Source organism: Anarrhichthys ocellatus, unplaced genomic scaffold (genome assembly GCF_004355925.1).
Source record: "Anarrhichthys ocellatus isolate YVR2014 unplaced genomic scaffold, GSC_Weel_1.0 scaffold3, whole genome shotgun sequence".
In the NCBI taxonomy this organism is placed as follows: Eukaryota; Metazoa; Chordata; class Actinopteri; order Perciformes; family Anarhichadidae; genus Anarrhichthys; species Anarrhichthys ocellatus.
The window spans coordinates 3,675,368-3,692,993 of NW_022280033.1; the positions used below are offsets into that span (position 1 = coordinate 3,675,368).

Sequence of the window (17,626 nt, forward strand, 5' to 3'; positions counted from 1 at the left end):
CACACACACACACACACACACACACACACACACTGCTCCATTGGGACGGTGCCCTGCTTCCACCCTTCGCCCACGCTCCTCCGGGCCGCCGAGGCTCTGGGGGTTTTTTGGTTTTGTGTTTGGTGGCTCGGGGTGTCAGCCGGGGGTCCGGCGGCTCGGCAGACCCCACCACGCCGATTAATCATCTGTCATCTGCAGTTTTTGTTGATATGGATCTTTGTCTTCGTCCTCAAACGACGCTTGGGTCGGGCCGGCCGGCCTGCTTGCCGCCTGCCGTCCCCCCTTTTCCATTTTTACAACCGAAAAACAACAAAACCAACCGAACTGCCTCTTTCTGTGTCTTTCTTTCTCCAAGTGGAAGGTTTCATGCCGTCATCTGCTGCTCCAAAGAAATGTGTGACCCTCGAGACCTCATATTGACACCTGACTTTTGTAGCATCAAAGATACCGGAGCAGTAACAAAACAATAGGTTACTTTTCTCTTCCTTCCTAATGAGGAAATGTGATGATTTGTCCCTCAACTTTGACACAGTCCTGGAAGTTTTCATAATTTGTCTTATGCTAACTGCTGCTAGCTGCTTTGGGCAGTATTCCACGTTGTAATGCACGTCTTGAGACTCAATAAAAGCATCTTTGTAACATCAAGCCCACTTAGAGTTATCAAATCCTTTCCTTCGGTCTTTGACTAAATTGTGTTGCCTTTATTTTAAACTGTCCATTTGTTCATTTATTATTTCGAAAGGGCCAGAAATGTGAGTTCTAGATGTTTCAAACCTGATCTTACAAATATTAATTTCATCATTTCTTCTTTGTTGCATGCAGCAACCCAATTCCTCCAAATGGATCAATATAGTTTCATCCTTATTTCCCCTTTTATAGACTTTTATTTTGTATTTTTATAGACAAGCGAAAGGTAGTTATTTATGGTTTGGATGCACAAAGTACATTAAATACTTCTCTGAAAAATAAATCCCTGTACTCTAAAACATGACCCCGTCACGCTGACCTTTACACGCTCAGTAACAGTCATCTGAATGTTCTGCTACCGTTGGTGTCATGATAAAGTTGTTTTGTTTATTAAATGGTGGATGACTCATTTTTGAAGGACAAACTGCTCCTGGTTCATCCTGCAGCACAAGTTGGAGTTAAAGTCAATAGTCAGATGATGCAATACTACGAGTGAATATTTGTTAAATGATCCACCGAGGCCTGAAAGTACCTGATAATCTTTTATGAAACTACGTTGTGTTCAACCCGTAGGTGTTGTTTCGTTTGGAGAGGGGAAACTCTCGGGCCGGTTTGTCCGTTTGGATAACACACAAAGCACCATAAATCACTCTGATACGCTCCTGTTTTTAATTCGTAGGTGTCGCTCGCTTCTGATACTGGGGTGAAATACTTGATCAACCTGCACATGATTCAGGGTTGTAGAGGTTTTGGCGATGAACCCTCTAACCAAGCCGTCAATACCAGCATTGCATATTCATGGGAAATGTATTGACTGCTGAGTGTCGGATAATAGACATGCACGTCAATGAACGTTGGGCTGCGGTGAATGGCTTGAACACCATCTCTGGGACCCAGAATATGTCTTCAGTTACTCTCAGAGCTCGTCGACTGATGTCAAACGAGGATAATTAGCTTTCTGAAGGTTTCAAATCAATTTAGCTGTTCATGAAGCCAAAGAAACAACGGACGAAATAAGTCCTGCTGTGTTGAGCCAGAGCATTTCAAACTGACTGGTTAGGCCTCGTCCAACAAACTGCAATTTAAGCACTTTAACTATATTCATCGTTGGGTTGCGGAAGCAAATAATGAAACAAAACTAGTGTAGCTTCACTATAGTATTTTTTGCACTAGGTGGAAAACTGATATATAGAGAATTTTGGGCTTATTCATCAAAAAAGGCATGAAAACAAAGGAAATGTTGGAAAAATATAAAGGTGAAAGCAGGAACAATAATTAGACTACAAACACAAAAATATTGCAGAACTGCAATTAACTACATTTTTTTTTTCAAATTTCAAATCAAAGTTACTTTTACCAGCGAAATGTTTGACATTGCTGCTCTCACAATAATCTCAGATATAAGATTTAACCGGAAGATTTCAATTCAAATGCATTTAATTTGAACTATATTTACTAATCCACACAAAATCCATCTCCAAATCAAGCTGTTCAACCCACAATCAAATTGGGGATAAAACTAACAATTAGTGATTATTTTCTCGATGAATCAACAAATGTTTTGTCTATTAGAAATTAGAAAATCCACAACCAGAGCCTGAGCCAAAGATATGTAATTTACTGCCACAGAAAAAATCAAATCCTCACATTTAAGAAGCTGGAACTAGAGGATGTTTGTCAGGAAGATTGACCGAAATGATTCAACCACTAAAACAGTGGCAGAATTTCCTGAGGACCAACTGATCGATGAATCGACTAATCGTTTTACCTCCCCAGTAAATGAAATGTCCACAATTTGTAAATAAAAGTGGCATCTAATCTTACAAAATGATGAAAGGAACCCAAAGTTTAGGCCTTTTGTTGACTCCTGGTATCAAGCCTCAATCTATTTCCCTCAGAAAACACACTATAGCTACACAGAATCAGCATAATTTAATAAAGCGTACTACCAGAGAAGAAAGCCTTTCACAAATACCATTGACTACCACTAAATAATTGCATTATTTCCCTTTTGAAAAGCTACTTCCATGTTTATCTTATAGAAAGCTAAAGACCGAAAATTGTGAACGTTGATTGTATTTGACTTCTCTGTTTTCCAGGTGTTTGAGCTGTTATTTAAACCTGTTTATCTTCATCACACACAAACACATAAATCCTCTCATACGAAATGATGTAAACACAAAAAAGAAATAATCAGATGGGCAAGTTGAGCACCAGGAGACACAGAATGGCCAATATGAACAGAATTCAAACCCTGAAAAGAAGTGATGTTTCACTTCTTTTCCATCTTTTTGATGCCACTCGATGTGATTTGTACAATGAATTCATTTCATGAAGCTACTTATCATCAAGAAGGTCCAAGTAAAACTAGTTGGTATCCCTCCACTATCTCCCAGTTTATGTGACAAAAGAGCAAACTCACTTTAAAACCTGCGGTGAAGAGAAATCCTCCTTGTCCTCCGTCCAGCGGGCCTCCTCCTCGCTCTCCAGAGAGATGGAGGGATGGGTGGAGAAAGAGAAAGACAACGTGAGGGGGACGATGGAGAGGGATCGGAGACGCTTCTGGAGATGAATGAAGCCCGACGTTTGTCGCTCGGTTCACAAAGTTACCCGCTCTGGATTTCTGGCTCGCCCCCGGAAAGGGTCATCATCACCCGGGGTCTGAGTGGGCTGCCAATGACAAAAAGATAGAGAGAGAGAGAGAGAGAGAGAGAGTGTAGGGGGGGACAATACAATTGTTCCCACCTCACTTTGTTTCCACCCTCACAGTTAAAATTGTTATGGTAATGAAGTAGATTTTTTGCTGGAAAGCAGATTGTAACAGAGAGATGTTTCTTTGACTGGAAGTGGAGGCCGGAGATATTCGAGGAGCTGCTGCTCTGGACACGATGATGACGATGATGATGATGATGTGTAGAAACACTCTAAATACTAGAAGCAGTGAAGGATTGAGATCTTTTACTTTAGTAAAAGTACTAATACCACACTCTGAAAACTACTCCACTACAAGTAAAAGTCCTGCATTCAAGTAAAAGTAGGAAAGTATTGTCAGTTAAATGTACTTCAAGTACTTCAAGTAAAAGTAGGAAAGTATTATCAGTTAAATGTACTTCAAGTACTTCAAGTAAAAGTAGGAAAGTATTATCAGCTAAATGTACTTCAAGTACTTCAAGTAAAAGTAGTGATTGTGCAGTGTCACTGTTTTACTACTGCATTTTACTGCTGTAGATGTTCTTTCTTCATTTATATGTTTCAAAGTTTATTCTACAATAAAGCATCATATTCTACAAGACCACGTGGCGTCGCTGTCCTGTGACAACCACGTATCTCTAAAGAGCTCAGAGAAACAGCCCTGTTTTCAGATTTGTGACGATGCGTTTTCTTTCAGCTGATCCAACAGACTTTTTAAACGGTTTATTTAGCTTCAGGAGAACCTAAAGGAACACTTCATCCTTTCAGTTTGCACACATTCTAAATCAAAACACCTGGAGATACGTGGTTTTCACTGGACAGGAAGGTGATGGAGACTGTAATCTGGAAAGTAACTAAAGCTGACAGACAAATGTAGTGGAGCGAAAATACTCTGAGATGTATAGTAGAGGTATAAAATGCAGTACTTGAAAAAATGTACTTACACCACTGCCAAAATGTTACAGATCCTCCGTTTTTTAAGGTTAAAAGTATATTCCAAAGGACACTTAATTAATTAATGGTTTCTGTTGAACTATCTTAAGTATTTGTGCTTCTTAGTTTGAGGAACATGTATTTTGTTGTGTCTGCGTGCCACCATGAGTGCGAGCTCCTGCAGCTCACTTAACAAGTATTGTGGTGGGTTTATCTGTATAGTTTGTATGTAAATTAACTAGGATAATAACTTACTTCTATAGCAAAACACTGAACTTCTTTCTGGTTGAAATTCTACAATTTAGTCGTCAAGTTTCCATCCTAATCTAGCACACATTTCTGGAGAATCTGCAAAAGAAATGTGAATGAACGTTTGTCTCCATCCACTCCTGTTCTGTGTGAATATGAGTTCATTGGTTGATGGAGATAAACAGAAGCAGCTAATTCTCCAGTCTTCTGCAGAAGAAGAAGAGGATGCAACGAGATGAGGTCAGTAAAAGAGCTCCAGTCAAAGCTCAAACGATGGAAAAATAAAACAGGATGGAAATGTGACATTTCTGTTTGTTTCATGTATTAATGTGAGGGAGGTGACAGTCTCCTCATCGCTCCACTCAGATCTGATGTTTTCAGCTCTTCGTGCTTCATGTACGTCATCATTTATACACTAAGTCTGTTTCCACTTTGGTTTTATCGATACAATAACTTTTACACCTCAAACGAGAGGAAAAAGGGTTTTTTTGTGATATTGAACATCAACATTTCATGTGTGTCTTTGAATCCATGCATGCATAAACATGTGTGTGTGTGTGTGTGTGTGTGTGTGTGTGTGTGTGTGTGTGTGTGTGTGTGTGTGTTGAAGGGGTTGCCAGAGCAAAAAGGGCAACCCCCTTGTCCTCCTCGGGGGCCTGAGTGGGCGGACGGTCCTCGGCAGATGGATTGCTGCTCGCCACTGGTCACTTCATAAACCTGGAACAGATTAATAATATGAATATATAGTGTTTGGTTTATTTCTTTAAACCGGTTGTTTTTTATCAGATTGAAATACAGCATTTTGAAAGTGTTGGTTTAGAGAATTGATATTCCTGAAATGTCTCTTTATGTGTTCATTTGTTCAATTTTGGGTCCTTTGTGTGTTTCTGAATATCAAATGTGAAACAGTTCTTTATTTAATTGAAAATGTCCTTACTTCTCTACTAGACCATATTCTCATAATCTGTCTGAATGCCAATAGCATTAGTTTAGATAAGCAGTCGTAAAAGTAACGTTTAGTTATTTATAGGCCTATTTTACATCTATTCCTTCCATGCTATCGTCTACTTCCTTTCCAATACATTAGTCTGACAGCTTTACTTTAGAAATTGCGATTTTTGCATAAAAACACATGAAGAGTTTATAAAACATGATGTTTTGTTGTAGATTAAACCAACCAACAGTTCACAAGTCGATCTCTCACCGAGTTTGGTATCCCAAGACTAATACAAGTAGAACAACAGCTGAATCGATTGAAGCAATAAAACATTTCAGCTTCACAAATGTGAAGATTTGTTACTTTTCCTTTTAACAATGTTAAAAATCGTTATGTATTCACAATAATGTGGAGGTTTGGACTGTTGGTTGGACAAAACCAACATTGTGAAGGGGTCCCTTTGGGCTCATTTCTCACTATATTCACAATTACATTTTTACAAACCAAACAATCAATCGATTAATTAATGGAGAAAATAATCATTAATCAGCATTAATCAGCAGAAATCTGCAGAATAATGAAATTAATCATAAGTTAATAGTAAAATTCTGCTTTTACAGTAATGCATGAGCAATAATGATATCTATCTATATATATATATATATATATATATATATATATATATATATATATATATATATGTGTGTGTGTGTAATAGTATAACAGTCACAGGGGACATTTCTATACTTTTAATACTATAAATAGCCTACATTTTCCTGTTTATACTTAGCCTACATACTTTTCTAAAATAACATTTTTAATGCAGGACTATTACTTGTAAAGGAGTATTTTTACAGTGTGGTATTAGCATAGACTATATTACTCAGTAAACCTACTTTTACTTCAGTAAAGCATCTGTGCACTGCTCCCACCACTCTGTACAATGTCGCCACCTAGTGGAAGAATTCTGAACTTTATACTAACCTCCCGTGATGCCCCGCGCTGACGCCGTCACATGGGTCCTGTTGGCCAATGGCGGCGTTTGTTTGGCCGTTACTCTCCTCCTATTGGTTCAGCAAAATTTAAAAGTACAGTTTGAAATGTTGAAAACTGAGGTTTTTAAGAGCGCCAGAGAGCTCATCTGTGGACACATACTGTGTTGTCGGAGGAGTCAGAAAAACGCTAAATATATAATTTATAAAATAATTGTATTGGTGGAAACAATAAGCGGACTTTACGTAAAGGGAGAGCGGCACGATACGTGCACGACGTCATTCGGTGAGTTAACGTCCCTTTGGAGTAACGCCGGTTTTAAACTTAAGCTAACTTAAGCTAACTAACATGCTAACTTCCACTTGTTAGCCGACAGCGGTTCTCTCATCACTTTAAATGTTCACCAGCGACCAACCGGCTGCGTTGTGTTATTTGTTTTATGCGCTCATTTTAAAGTGTGTGACTGTACTGTGTTTGTTTGTTTGTTCTGTTTGTCTCTGCCTTGTAAAGCGTCTTTGAGTATCTAGAAAAGCGCTATAGAAAATTGATTTATTATTATTATTATTATTATTATTATTATTATTATTACTTTCAGACTGATTTCTGCGGAGGAGAACGTCTCTCTGCAGCCATGGCTTCACACAACCTGAGCGGCTTGAAACGGGACGAGAAGGGGAGAAACATCCAGGTGGTGGTCAGATGCAGGTATGGACAGAAAAACCAGAGGAAGACCTTCTTCTTCTGTGGTGTTTAACGGCAGCTTGCATCGTTTTCGTTGCATTACTGCCAAAAGGAAGACCTTTCCAGATCTTCTACCTCAGTGAAAGGAGCAACACTACAGTGTGGAAACACTGCTGACGTTACCATTTAAAAGTCCTGCATTCAAAATCTGACTCGAATAAAAGCAACAAAATGTTTTTTAGAGTTTTTGAGGATTCTGGAAATACTTGCAGAACAGCTGTGTTTGTTACTAAACAGCCTTATGTATGGGTTTATGAAAAACAGGATTTGTCTGTCTTTCATTAAAAGCAACTCTGTCCCTTAAACATGAGGCATAAATGATGGCTTCATTATTCCACTATTTAAGGAAAGAATAAAGCTTTAATCCCCAGCTGTTGGGCTGAGATCTTTAAATGTTTAACAGCCAAACGGATGTTAATAGTGTGGCGTAAAAGAACGACGCTTGCTTTCCTCATAGAATCTCAAATCTTATTTGCGATCACGTTTTAATGGTCTCGCAACAGATAAATGGATAATTTCTTGTCTTCTGTTAGAGGAACATTTGTTCCCCACAGCCTGTCCACGCATAAGATCAATTCATGATAAAAACATAGCCACAAGGTACATAAGTCACAAAAACATGAGTCCATACAGTGTTCCTGCTGCAGTCTGTCAAGGGCACGAAGCTCTTACTGTAGCGTGCTTTTTTTTTTTTTTTTTTTTTTTTTTTTAACACATCACAGATCTTTATCTGTAGCCGGATGATGGGAGGCTGGGGTTGCGTGCTAGAGGTCTGCTCTGCATGTGATGGAGGTGTCGATAAGGGCCGAAAGGTTGGGCGTAGGGAGACCAATGATGTTAGAGGCGTTTATGCCTGTTGGTGACGGAGAGCATGGTGAATGTGAATGGATAAGGAAAGAGCTCTATGGTCCTGTACAGGAGGAGGAGCCGAACGTGTGCCTGAGAGGGCCTTGAGGCAGCATCTGTTGGTCTCAGTAGTGTGATGATCAAAGCAGAGTTTATTGTCACGGGTGCTTCCAAAATACGTGGCAGTAGGAGGTACTGGGTTCATTGTAGGGCTTGCTTGAAAGAGGGCAAGAACACCATCCGGTCTGCATCTATTAAAGTCTCCCGTGATTAACAGCTTTTCTACATAACGTACATGTTGTTGTTGTTGTTGTTGTTGTTGTTGTTGTTTGTGGCTGTGGTTGGTACGTTAGCCGAATGACGGCGTCACTAAACCCTTATTCGTAGCTACGATGTCATTCAGAGAAGTCACGTTCGTCTCTGCTGCGTCACGTTTTCAGGCCTTTCAACACGATTGAGCGCAAGTCGTCCTACGGGGTCATGGACTGCGATCCGAGCAGGAAGGAGGTGAGCGTGAAGACGGGAGGGATGAACGACAAGGCGTCACGAAAGACCTACACGTTTGACATGGTGAGTGGATGCAGACACTTCTTAAATGTGTCCAGTGGGGAGTCCTGGATCGGAATGATCAGAATTGAGGCACATTTTAATGGATCTGTATTGGCAGAAAGGAAGCGATCCTAGCAGATAGATGTTTAATCAACATTTTATTTATCTAAAAAGTTGATCTCCATCTCTAGTAGTTACAGACTTAAACCAGTTGATAGCATGGCCCCTCTGTCACACCGTGATTAATGTAAAGAACTTACTTTAGAAGTCCACTGGAGGTTTTTTTAAAAAATTTTAATATAATATTTTCTTTCAACAGGTATTCGGTCAAGCTGCCAAGCAGATTGAAGTGTACAGGAGCGTCGTTTGTCCCATTCTGGATGAAGTCATCATGGGATACAACTGCACTGTTTTTGCGTGAGTTTTAATGCTTTAGTCATTTTCTGTTACCTGTGTTCTCAACTGTACTTAAATAATGCGTTGAATTGCATCGTTTATCAACATGAAGTAAAAACCTGTTGATTTTGTTGTTCAGCTACGGTCAGACGGGAACAGGAAAGACGTTCACCATGGAGGGAGAGAGGAGTCCAGACGAGGAGTTCACCTGGGAGGAGGTGAGAGAAGAGCCGTGAATCTCTGCTGCCTCATCAGAGAGTAACGGAGCTTTAAAGAGCAGGAAACTGAGCTGACTAACTGTTTGGGTTTCTAGGACCCGCTGGCCGGTATCATCCCCAGAACGCTGCACCAGATTTTTGAGAAGCTCTCTGAGAACGGCACCGAGTTCTCTGTTAAAGTCTCTCTGCTGGAGATCTACAACGAGGAGCTGTTCGACCTGCTCAGCCCCAGCGAGGACGTCACCGAGCGGCTGCAGCTGTTCGACGACCCTCGTAACAAGGTAACTCGTGTTGAGTGTCTGCTGTTATGGTGCTGCTGTTGAGTGCTGTGCTCCGTTCTGACGGCCGTGTGGTGTGTTGCAGCGCGGCGTGGTGGTGAAGGGCCTGGAGGAGATCACGGTTCACAACAAAGATGAAGTTTATCAGATCCTGGAGAGAGGATCAGCCAAGAGGAGGACAGCCTCCACGCTCATGAACGCGTACTCCAGGTACTCGCCGAGACTAAACTATATTTCACACTTCCAGATGAGTTCTGTACAACCAGCTGCGACCAACATTTACCTGATCTGTTCACCGTTTACCCTGTTGTATCTCTGCAGCCGCTCCCACTCCGTGTTCTCGGTCACCATTCACATGAAGGAGATCACCATGGATGGAGAGGAGCTGGTGAAGATCGGCAAACTCAACCTGGTAATAATCCTTCATGTTCAATAGGAGAGGTTTTCTACTGGAAGACTTTAAACCGGAAGTAGTTAATGTACTGGTGATACTTTTCTACTGGCTAATACATAAGATATACTTATCTGACAGTACTAGGCTGCACAGAGGTAATTACAATAATACTATGTAAAGTATTTGTTGGTATATTTAAATTAGAAAATTGCAGCAAACAGCCGTCCCGTCTCCTCCCTCTCCAGGTGGATCTCGCCGGCAGTGAGAACATCGGGCGCTCCGGTGCGGTGGACAAGCGAGCTCGCGAGGCGGGAAACATCAACCAGTCTCTGCTGACGCTCGGCCGAGTGATCACCGCTCTGGTGGAGAAACGGCCTCACGTCCCGTACAGGTAGAGTCACGAATCAGTCGTGATATCAAATCTGCAAATGACCGAGCATCGTTTTGTATTCGGGCTTTTGGAAAATGCGCTCTACCAGCAACTCTAAAGTTCACGAATCAAGATGTTGTGTCTATTTTTTTTTTTTTTTTGTTTAATCTAAAGTGTTAAAATGAACAGATGTGGTTTCTGGCTCCCTGCAAAGAAATAGTCCCACACGTAGTCCGCCGTAAAACCATAAATGATCCTGTTTCAAGTTATTTATTGTCATCTGCTCAACAATTAAAGTGAAGCGGTGTCCCTCCAACAAACCTCAAACTAAATGTATAAGAAGGAAAAAACAACTTGAGTAAAGACTGGACATAAAATTGTGCAGAAGTAAAATATAATGTATTAAATACAATATATATTATTAATTCTTTCCACTTTTGTTCTCTGTATTTCTTCTATTTAAAGTACTTAACCAGAGAGGAGTCGTAGATCTGAACTAAAAATCACACTTTGAGATGTTTCTGCTATTTAGCCTACTCATTGACATAAATAGGGTGGGCAAAATAATAGAAACACCTGTCAGTATAATGCAAAACAATTCAACAGACTTCATCTTCCAAAAAAAGCATACATATGAATACACACCTCTCTAAAACCATCTGAACTTTATATCGTTCTTGAAGAAGAATTTGTTGCATTGTTGGACTTCACTAGTTTCAAGTAGTTGTAACTTATAAACTGGCAGCTAGAGTGTAGTATGCAGGTTATTTAACTGTTGTTGTGTGTGACGTGTCTAGCTCCAATTACCAGATGGATAAATAATGTGCACTCTTCCAACAGAGAGTCTAAGCTCACCAGAATCCTGCAGGACTCTCTGGGAGGACGAACAAAAACCTCCATCATCGCCACCGTGTCGCCTTCCTCCAGCAACCTGGAGGTACGTTCTGTTGTCTCTGTGACTGTGTGCTTATGAGATATTACTTCTGTATTTTTAACTCTATTTCGGAGCTCAGGTACACTTTGCATGCTCGTGATGATGCGATATACTTCCTGTCTGTGCAGGAGACTCTGAGCACGCTGGAGTACGCCAGCAGAGCCAAGAACATCATGAACAAGCCTGAGGTCAACCAGAAACTCACCAAGAGGACGCTCATTAAGGTAGAGATGAGTTTGATCTCTTGCTTAGAAAGGACAAATAACGTGCTGCATGTCGGGAGATGTTTTCCTTTCTCCATCTTTAAAGAAGATACTGACTCTCTGTCCACTCAGGAATACACGGAGGAGATCGAGCGTCTGAAGCGCGACCTGGCCGCCACTCGAGACAAGAACGGAGTTTATCTGTCTGCAGAGAACTACGAGTAGGTCGCATGGAAATGATGTAGAATGGAATTCTTCTAATCTTTGCTTGAGAAATTACTTTTCAACAAAAACAGTAGAATACATAAAAGTATGTTCATTCAGAACACTAGGTTTAATAAGATGTAGATTGTGTTCTGCTGTAACAGAAATGAACTGACAGTCTTGTGTGTTTCAGGAGCATGTTGGGTCAGATCACCTCTCATGAGGTGCACACAGTCGAGTACAGCGACAGGATCGCCGCCATGGAGGACGAGATCAAGAAGGTATTTTTTTTCTGAATTGTCTTCTTTTTTTTTTCTGCTGCGATCACTTAAGAATTGCGAGTAGCAACATTTGGTTTCTTGTAACAGAAACTTGTGTTGACTTCACCAGACTTTTACACCAAGATGGAAAAGACTTCCTCCACATATTTATGTTTAATACAGCCGACCTGCAGTTCACATTGCACACATTACTTTCTGTCACTAGAAAGTACATTTTAACTGTGTCATCATGTATTCATCGGAGCTGCCGTCGTGGTTTCTGCCGTCACTCACACTCCGTCTTCTCCGCAGGTCACTGAGCTGTTTGTGGACAGTAAAACCCGACTGGAGCAGTGCACTGTAGTCCTGGATGAGAAGCAGCAGAGGTGAGGGATCATTGTTTCACCTAAACCCGTCTACATTTGAAGTGAGACTGCAGGAGTTTAAAGCAGAGTAAAGTTGTACTCTTTGAAGAATGGATGTTTCTGTGTTGGTTTCAGGTTGGAGGAGACGAGCAGAGACCTGCAGCACACCAAGGAGAAGCTGAGTGAGGAGGAGTTTGTCTGCACGGAGCTCACCTCCGTCCAGGAATCTCTCTATGACACGGCAGGACAGGTGCAGACAAGTTTTACTGATGCTGACACATGACGCTTTCATATACATTACGTTTGAGTGTGTTCTGATGTTTTAATAACTATTTAGATGTTGGCTAGTTCATATTTTTTCTCCTCACTTCCTTCTCTTTCTTTGTTCCTTTTTTCTCTTCGTGTACTTTCCATACTATTAATGATTTTCATATTCTTTTAATGTGGGTAACTTCCTGTCTTAGCTGTTTCTGACCAAACTTCCTTTTTTTTTTTTTCAGAAAAGATTCTAAGTCGCAACAAAAATCGAACCTTTATTAGTCAGTGTGATCAGTACCAATTGATCTGAATATCATCATATTATTGTTAATAGTGAGGCGTGCTCTGAATATCATTTAACATGTTTGTGTGGTGTGTGTGTCGTCCTCCAGCTGCTCAGTACAGTGGACGCCAGCACCGGTGACGTGTCGGGTCTCCACGAAAAGCTGGACAGGAAGAAAAAGGTGACACTTTTCGAACACCACACAAGTGAAAACAATGCATTTATTTATCATTGTATGTCAGATCAACAAAACAAATAATGGCGTGACAAAATTCCTCTACTTTCTTAGCGACCAAAAACCATTTATTGTTGCCATGAGGCTGAAAACAGCTTCCTTTAGTAAAGTTTACCTGACAGAAAAATGTGAAAAATTCCATCAAAGATATTGAATTTTAAACATCAAACTCAGAAAATCTTTACTTTTACAATTTGAGAAACCTTTAGATAATGTAAACCTGCAGATAAATGTATCTGACAAAAAAATAAATGCATGCAAAGTACACAAATATGATCTTTAGTTGACGGATCTGCACCTTTTGGACTTAGCGTTGGTTTCATGAGGACTAACGAACGCACTTGATTGAATTTGCAGGTGGAGCAGCACAACAGTGAGATCCAGCAGAGCTTTTCTCAGCGGATGGAGGGAGCACTCAGCAGCATGCAGCGCTGCGTTCAGCAGCAAGGAGCCCAACACCACAACATGCTGAGCGGCTACTCGCAGGCCATCGGTGAGACCAGATTGCTGCGCGGGATCATTCCAGTGGTGGAATCGTACATATTTAGTGTCTTAAAGGAGGGAATACTCGGTGTAATTTCAGTCAAAAATGGATGTTCAAAGCAGAGTTTTTATGCATTAAAGTATGTTTAGAATAGATCTTTAAAAGGATGTTTTAGACAGAGGGACTGATGTTGTCCTTTTTAACCTTAATGTGATTCTTGGGCAGGAAATTTACTTTTTCTGTCATCCTGGAGGTTCAGTGTGCAATTGCACCAATCAAATCCTATTTCAACAGCATGAGGTCCTATTTCAACAGCATGAAGTTATTGTATAGACATACAAATTGTAAAGTTTGGTTACAGATAGTAAGATAATGGTGTCTAATACCCCAGTTTTGTCCACCCCTGCTTCTCTGTACAGACGGAGTGCTCGTGATGAACGAGGCGGCGCTGAAGGGAGCGCTGACCACCGTGGAGTCCTTCGTGGGTGGAGTCGGCCAGCTGGTGGCCGAGGGCGTGACTCGCTGTCAGGACAGAGTGCAGCAACAGGAGGCGCTGTGTTTACAGGACAAGGAGACGCTGCTGCAGCTGCTGGTGAGGACAAGGACGACCTCCACAGTTAAATAGACAAGATGAGGGTTTTAAATAAGTTTGATTTGTTAATTTGGCCGTTACAAACCTAGTTCAGTTTTCCCCTCATACTTTTATCCTTATCCGGGTGGATAATCATTTTAAACAGCACTTGGATCACTGTGGGGCACATGAATCCTATTTGACTGCTTTCTTTAATGTTTTTGTGTGCAGGACGAGCATCAACAGGACATGGAGGAGGTGCTGGAGGCTCGGACTCTGACGGGTCTATCAGCTGTGAAGGAGCTCAACGACACTCTGAGAGCCACCATGGAGACGCAGCGAGCTCTGGCCGACAAGGTGAGTTCATATCTTCATTTGTACAATCAATGAAAGAAATCACTTGAAATTATACTTGAATTAAGTCCTTTAGAAACATGTTAACTTATGACTTTTTGTGTCCTGCACCTCATCGTTTTCATTGTCTCCCCCTCAGGTGGAGGCGATGAAGGAGGTGGGTGTGTTCTTCAGCGGCTTGGTTCGGGAGCTGGCCGGGCTGCGGGAGGAAGCCGTGCAGAGCCTGAGCTCGCTGCAGGCCGAACATGACAAGCTGGAGGACGAGATCAGACAAGCGCAGGACAGACAGCAGGCGGTAAGAGCCGGTCTGCGAGACACGTTGCACATTCTTCCAGCGGCTACTGACTCAGAGTTTTAAAGTAAACTTTGTCCAAGATGACGATCTTGATTTGAGACCGTCCACACTAAGCTGGTTAAATATATAAGTACATGTTTTTCTCTCGTGTTCAGCTGCCAGTCCAAACTACCACCGTGTATACTTGCACAGCTATTTTTCTACGTTAAAACATCAACGGAAGACAAAAAATTGCTCAAAGTATCATAATCTTTCATTTAACCACAACCTGAGTTTAGGTTTCCACAGTAAGACATTTACAAAGTATGATATTTAATTCCCCTATCTGTCATTTGATGTAAGCAAACCAGAGTCATAACAGATTAGACTTTGTTGATGTTGGGTGGCTTCTTCTTTTTCTTTTTTCTTTTTAGCTCTATTGTCACATTTCTATGTCTATAGATATTGTACATTTTTGAATATGTAAAATGACATCATTCTCGTGCTTCCTGCTGTCAGGGTATGAAGCAGACAATGCAGTTCCTGCAGGACCAGCTCAACCTGCTGTCCCTGGAGGCCCAGAAGGACTACACAGATCTGCGCTGTGCTACCAAAGCGCTGCAGAAACCTCTACAGATCCTCCAGGAGAACATCAGCAGGTGAGTCACGAACGCACGGGAATGTTTTCCTTGCCAAAGTCAGCCTCTAAAATTGTGCCTTCATCCCCTTCTTTCACGTTGTGTCTCCCTGTGTGCAGCGGTTGCAGTACAGTCGAGCGTCGGGTCTCGGCCCAAGCTGATGTCCTCTCCTCCACCTCCTCCTCGCTCGCCTCCTCTCTGCGTCTGAACGCCGACGAAAGCCGGCAGGCGCTGGAGGAGATGACAGGCTGCTGCTCACACCTCCACAGCTCCGTGTCCGGTACGTCATTCCTTCAGTTATCGTTTAAACCCGCCTACAGCACATTCGGTGGGCATTATTGCTGATGCTGTCGATTTGTGACCACAGGTCTGGTCCAACGTGATCTCCAGTGGAGCTCCAGAGCCATGGAGCATGCGGAGACTCAAGCCCAGGAACACCTCTCCATACTGGGGAAGATTTCCACTGAAGCTCAGACTCTCCATCAGGTAAGAATGGCCTCTGACTGCTGCATGTGGGTGTATTTTTAACTTGTTCCACAAAACATCCTTTTGTAAAACCTACTGAAGTTAAATTCTGCAGGTAATCCTGTACCTGTGGGTCTCAAATTATACTGAAGTTTGAGGTTTCACTGCATCACACCAAACACTTCACCCTGCAGATAGAACTGGTCCTAAACTGCCCATAATGCTCCATCTTTTCTGCAGAGCGTCGAGATGCGCTGCACCGAACAGCTCCGGACAACAGAGGAGGAGCTGTCCGGTCGGCAGGAGGAGGTGAAGCGGTCTCTGATGTCCGTGCAGAACCAGACCTCCCTGAACCGGACGGTTGTGGACCAACAGCAGGCCGAGCTCCGGGACAGCGTGGAGACGAGCCAACAGCTGGTCCACGGCTTCCTGCAGGAAGAGCTGCAGCAGGATGTTCCCACCGGTAAATGATTCAACCCGAGTGTCCTTTTCATCTTAATTTTTTGTCTGTGTGTTACCAGTTTAAGAAATTAGTCTTTTTAATCCAAAAATCTGTCCTTTTTGGAGAGAACACACTAAGTCATTTAACCTGTCCAGCGTATAAACCAGTTCTGCTGTTGCCTTCAGGTGCGACCCCTCAGCGGCGGGACTTTGTGTATCCCAAGCGGCTGGAGAAGTTGCGGAGCCGCGGCGAGCTGCTGGAGAGCCTGAGGAGGCAGCAGGAGGCGCTACAGGCCGCCATAGAGGAGGAGGAGAACGAGGAGGAAGAGGACAAAAACAGCCAGGTTGATCACGTACGTTCACTTTCTTGTTGTTGAACGTAGGATGGTTCATCCATTAACAATGTTCACATAACCTTATTTATTCATAATAGGTTGATGTTTATTCATTGAATTCAGTTTAAATGCACTCGGTAATATTGGTTTCACTGAGCTCCACAAATAGGCCACATTTAAAAAAGAAGAAGTTAATTTCTGCTCCATTTTTACCTTTCTCCTCTTGTGTCGTCGTGTCTAGGACTCTCTGGAGGACGAGCTGAGTATTTGTAATGAAAGCTTGGCCACAGAGCCGTCCTTCATCGACGAGAACCTCGTCTTCAACGAGAGCAAACGCGTTCCCTTCTTCAAGGTGATCAGCAAAAATAAACGGGGTTGAAAAATGTCTGAAAGTTTTAAAAATCTCATCATTTGAGATGAATACTGAGCTTCCACGGGAAACGCTCATCAGCACATTTTGACTGTGTATTGCTAACAATGAATCTGTATTCCTGTAATTTCTCTTTCCCAGCAAAAGAAGGGTGGTAAGAAGGAGACAAAGATCCTCGCCAGGCAGAAAGCGTCAGAAAACGAACCCTCAACGCCACAGAAATCCAGACTACCACTCCGCTCTCAGAACTAAAACAGTTTAAATATATTCTTCTCAAACAATGTTGTTACTGTCCAACTCTTGTTTTTAACTTGTTTTGTCTTCTAAATGTTAAGATGCTGCGTAATGAATGTGTCTTGTTTTTAGTAGTGTATGACTCAACGCCTTCAAGTTGTTTGTAAAATTAAAGAGATTTATACTTGTTTCATACTTTGGTGAATGATTGATTCCAGTAGATATAAACTTTCTTTATTCTGAGAGGTGAACAGGATTTAATCTTGTTTGTCCAAATTGAGGAACTAAGACATGACATTTTTTCTTTTTTTGTTAAGAAAAGCAAGAGGATCTGTCCCCAATACCCACAGTTACTTTATTTATATACCGTCTATGATTTACAAGTGGTCAAGTAACATAGTTCCACTATTATAAGCTTCGACTGTGTGGAGGGTTT

The 17,626-nt window shown here is 41.8% G+C and overlaps 1 protein-coding gene across 3 annotated transcripts; it reads left to right on the forward strand.

Moving 5' to 3' along the window:
• Positions 1-6,639: 6,639 nt before the first annotated feature.
• Positions 6,640-17,381, forward strand: kif11 (kinesin family member 11). 3 transcript variants are annotated; one of them, XM_031872358.1, is made up of 27 exons: positions 6,640-6,775; positions 7,086-7,195; positions 8,518-8,647; positions 8,946-9,043; positions 9,162-9,240; positions 9,336-9,521; positions 9,604-9,728; positions 9,840-9,930; positions 10,158-10,303; positions 11,123-11,219; positions 11,345-11,440; positions 11,552-11,640; positions 11,817-11,904; positions 12,196-12,269; positions 12,384-12,498; positions 12,899-12,970; positions 13,382-13,517; positions 13,928-14,100; positions 14,311-14,436; positions 14,573-14,728; positions 15,227-15,366; positions 15,465-15,625; positions 15,713-15,831; positions 16,051-16,273; positions 16,438-16,604; positions 16,828-16,938; positions 17,098-17,208. In XM_031872358.1, exons 2-27 carry the CDS (start codon positions 7,122-7,124, stop codon positions 17,206-17,208), a joined length of 3,183 nt encoding a protein of 1,060 aa, XP_031728218.1. In that variant the 5' UTR covers positions 6,640-6,775; positions 7,086-7,121. The 3 variants fall into 3 exon arrangements, with proteins under 3 accessions (XP_031728218.1, XP_031728199.1, XP_031728209.1); XM_031872339.1 differs by lacking the exon at positions 6,640-6,775 and having other exon boundaries at positions 7,122-7,195; positions 17,098-17,381; XM_031872349.1 differs by lacking the exon at positions 6,640-6,775 and having other exon boundaries at positions 7,122-7,195; positions 14,591-14,728; positions 17,098-17,381.
• Positions 17,382-17,626: the final 245 nt, after the last annotated feature.

Coding starts and splice junctions, on each gene's coding strand:
- kif11 (XM_031872358.1), top strand. CDS start 7,122: ATGGCTTCACACAACCTGAGCGGCTTGAAACGGGACGAGAAGGGGAGA. Junction 8,648..8,945: donor AGACCTACACGTTTGACATG/GTGAGTGGATGC, acceptor TTCTTTCAACAG/GTATTCGGTCAAGCTGCCAA. Junction 12,270..12,383: donor CTGGATGAGAAGCAGCAGAG/GTGAGGGATCAT, acceptor TGTTGGTTTCAG/GTTGGAGGAGACGAGCAGAG.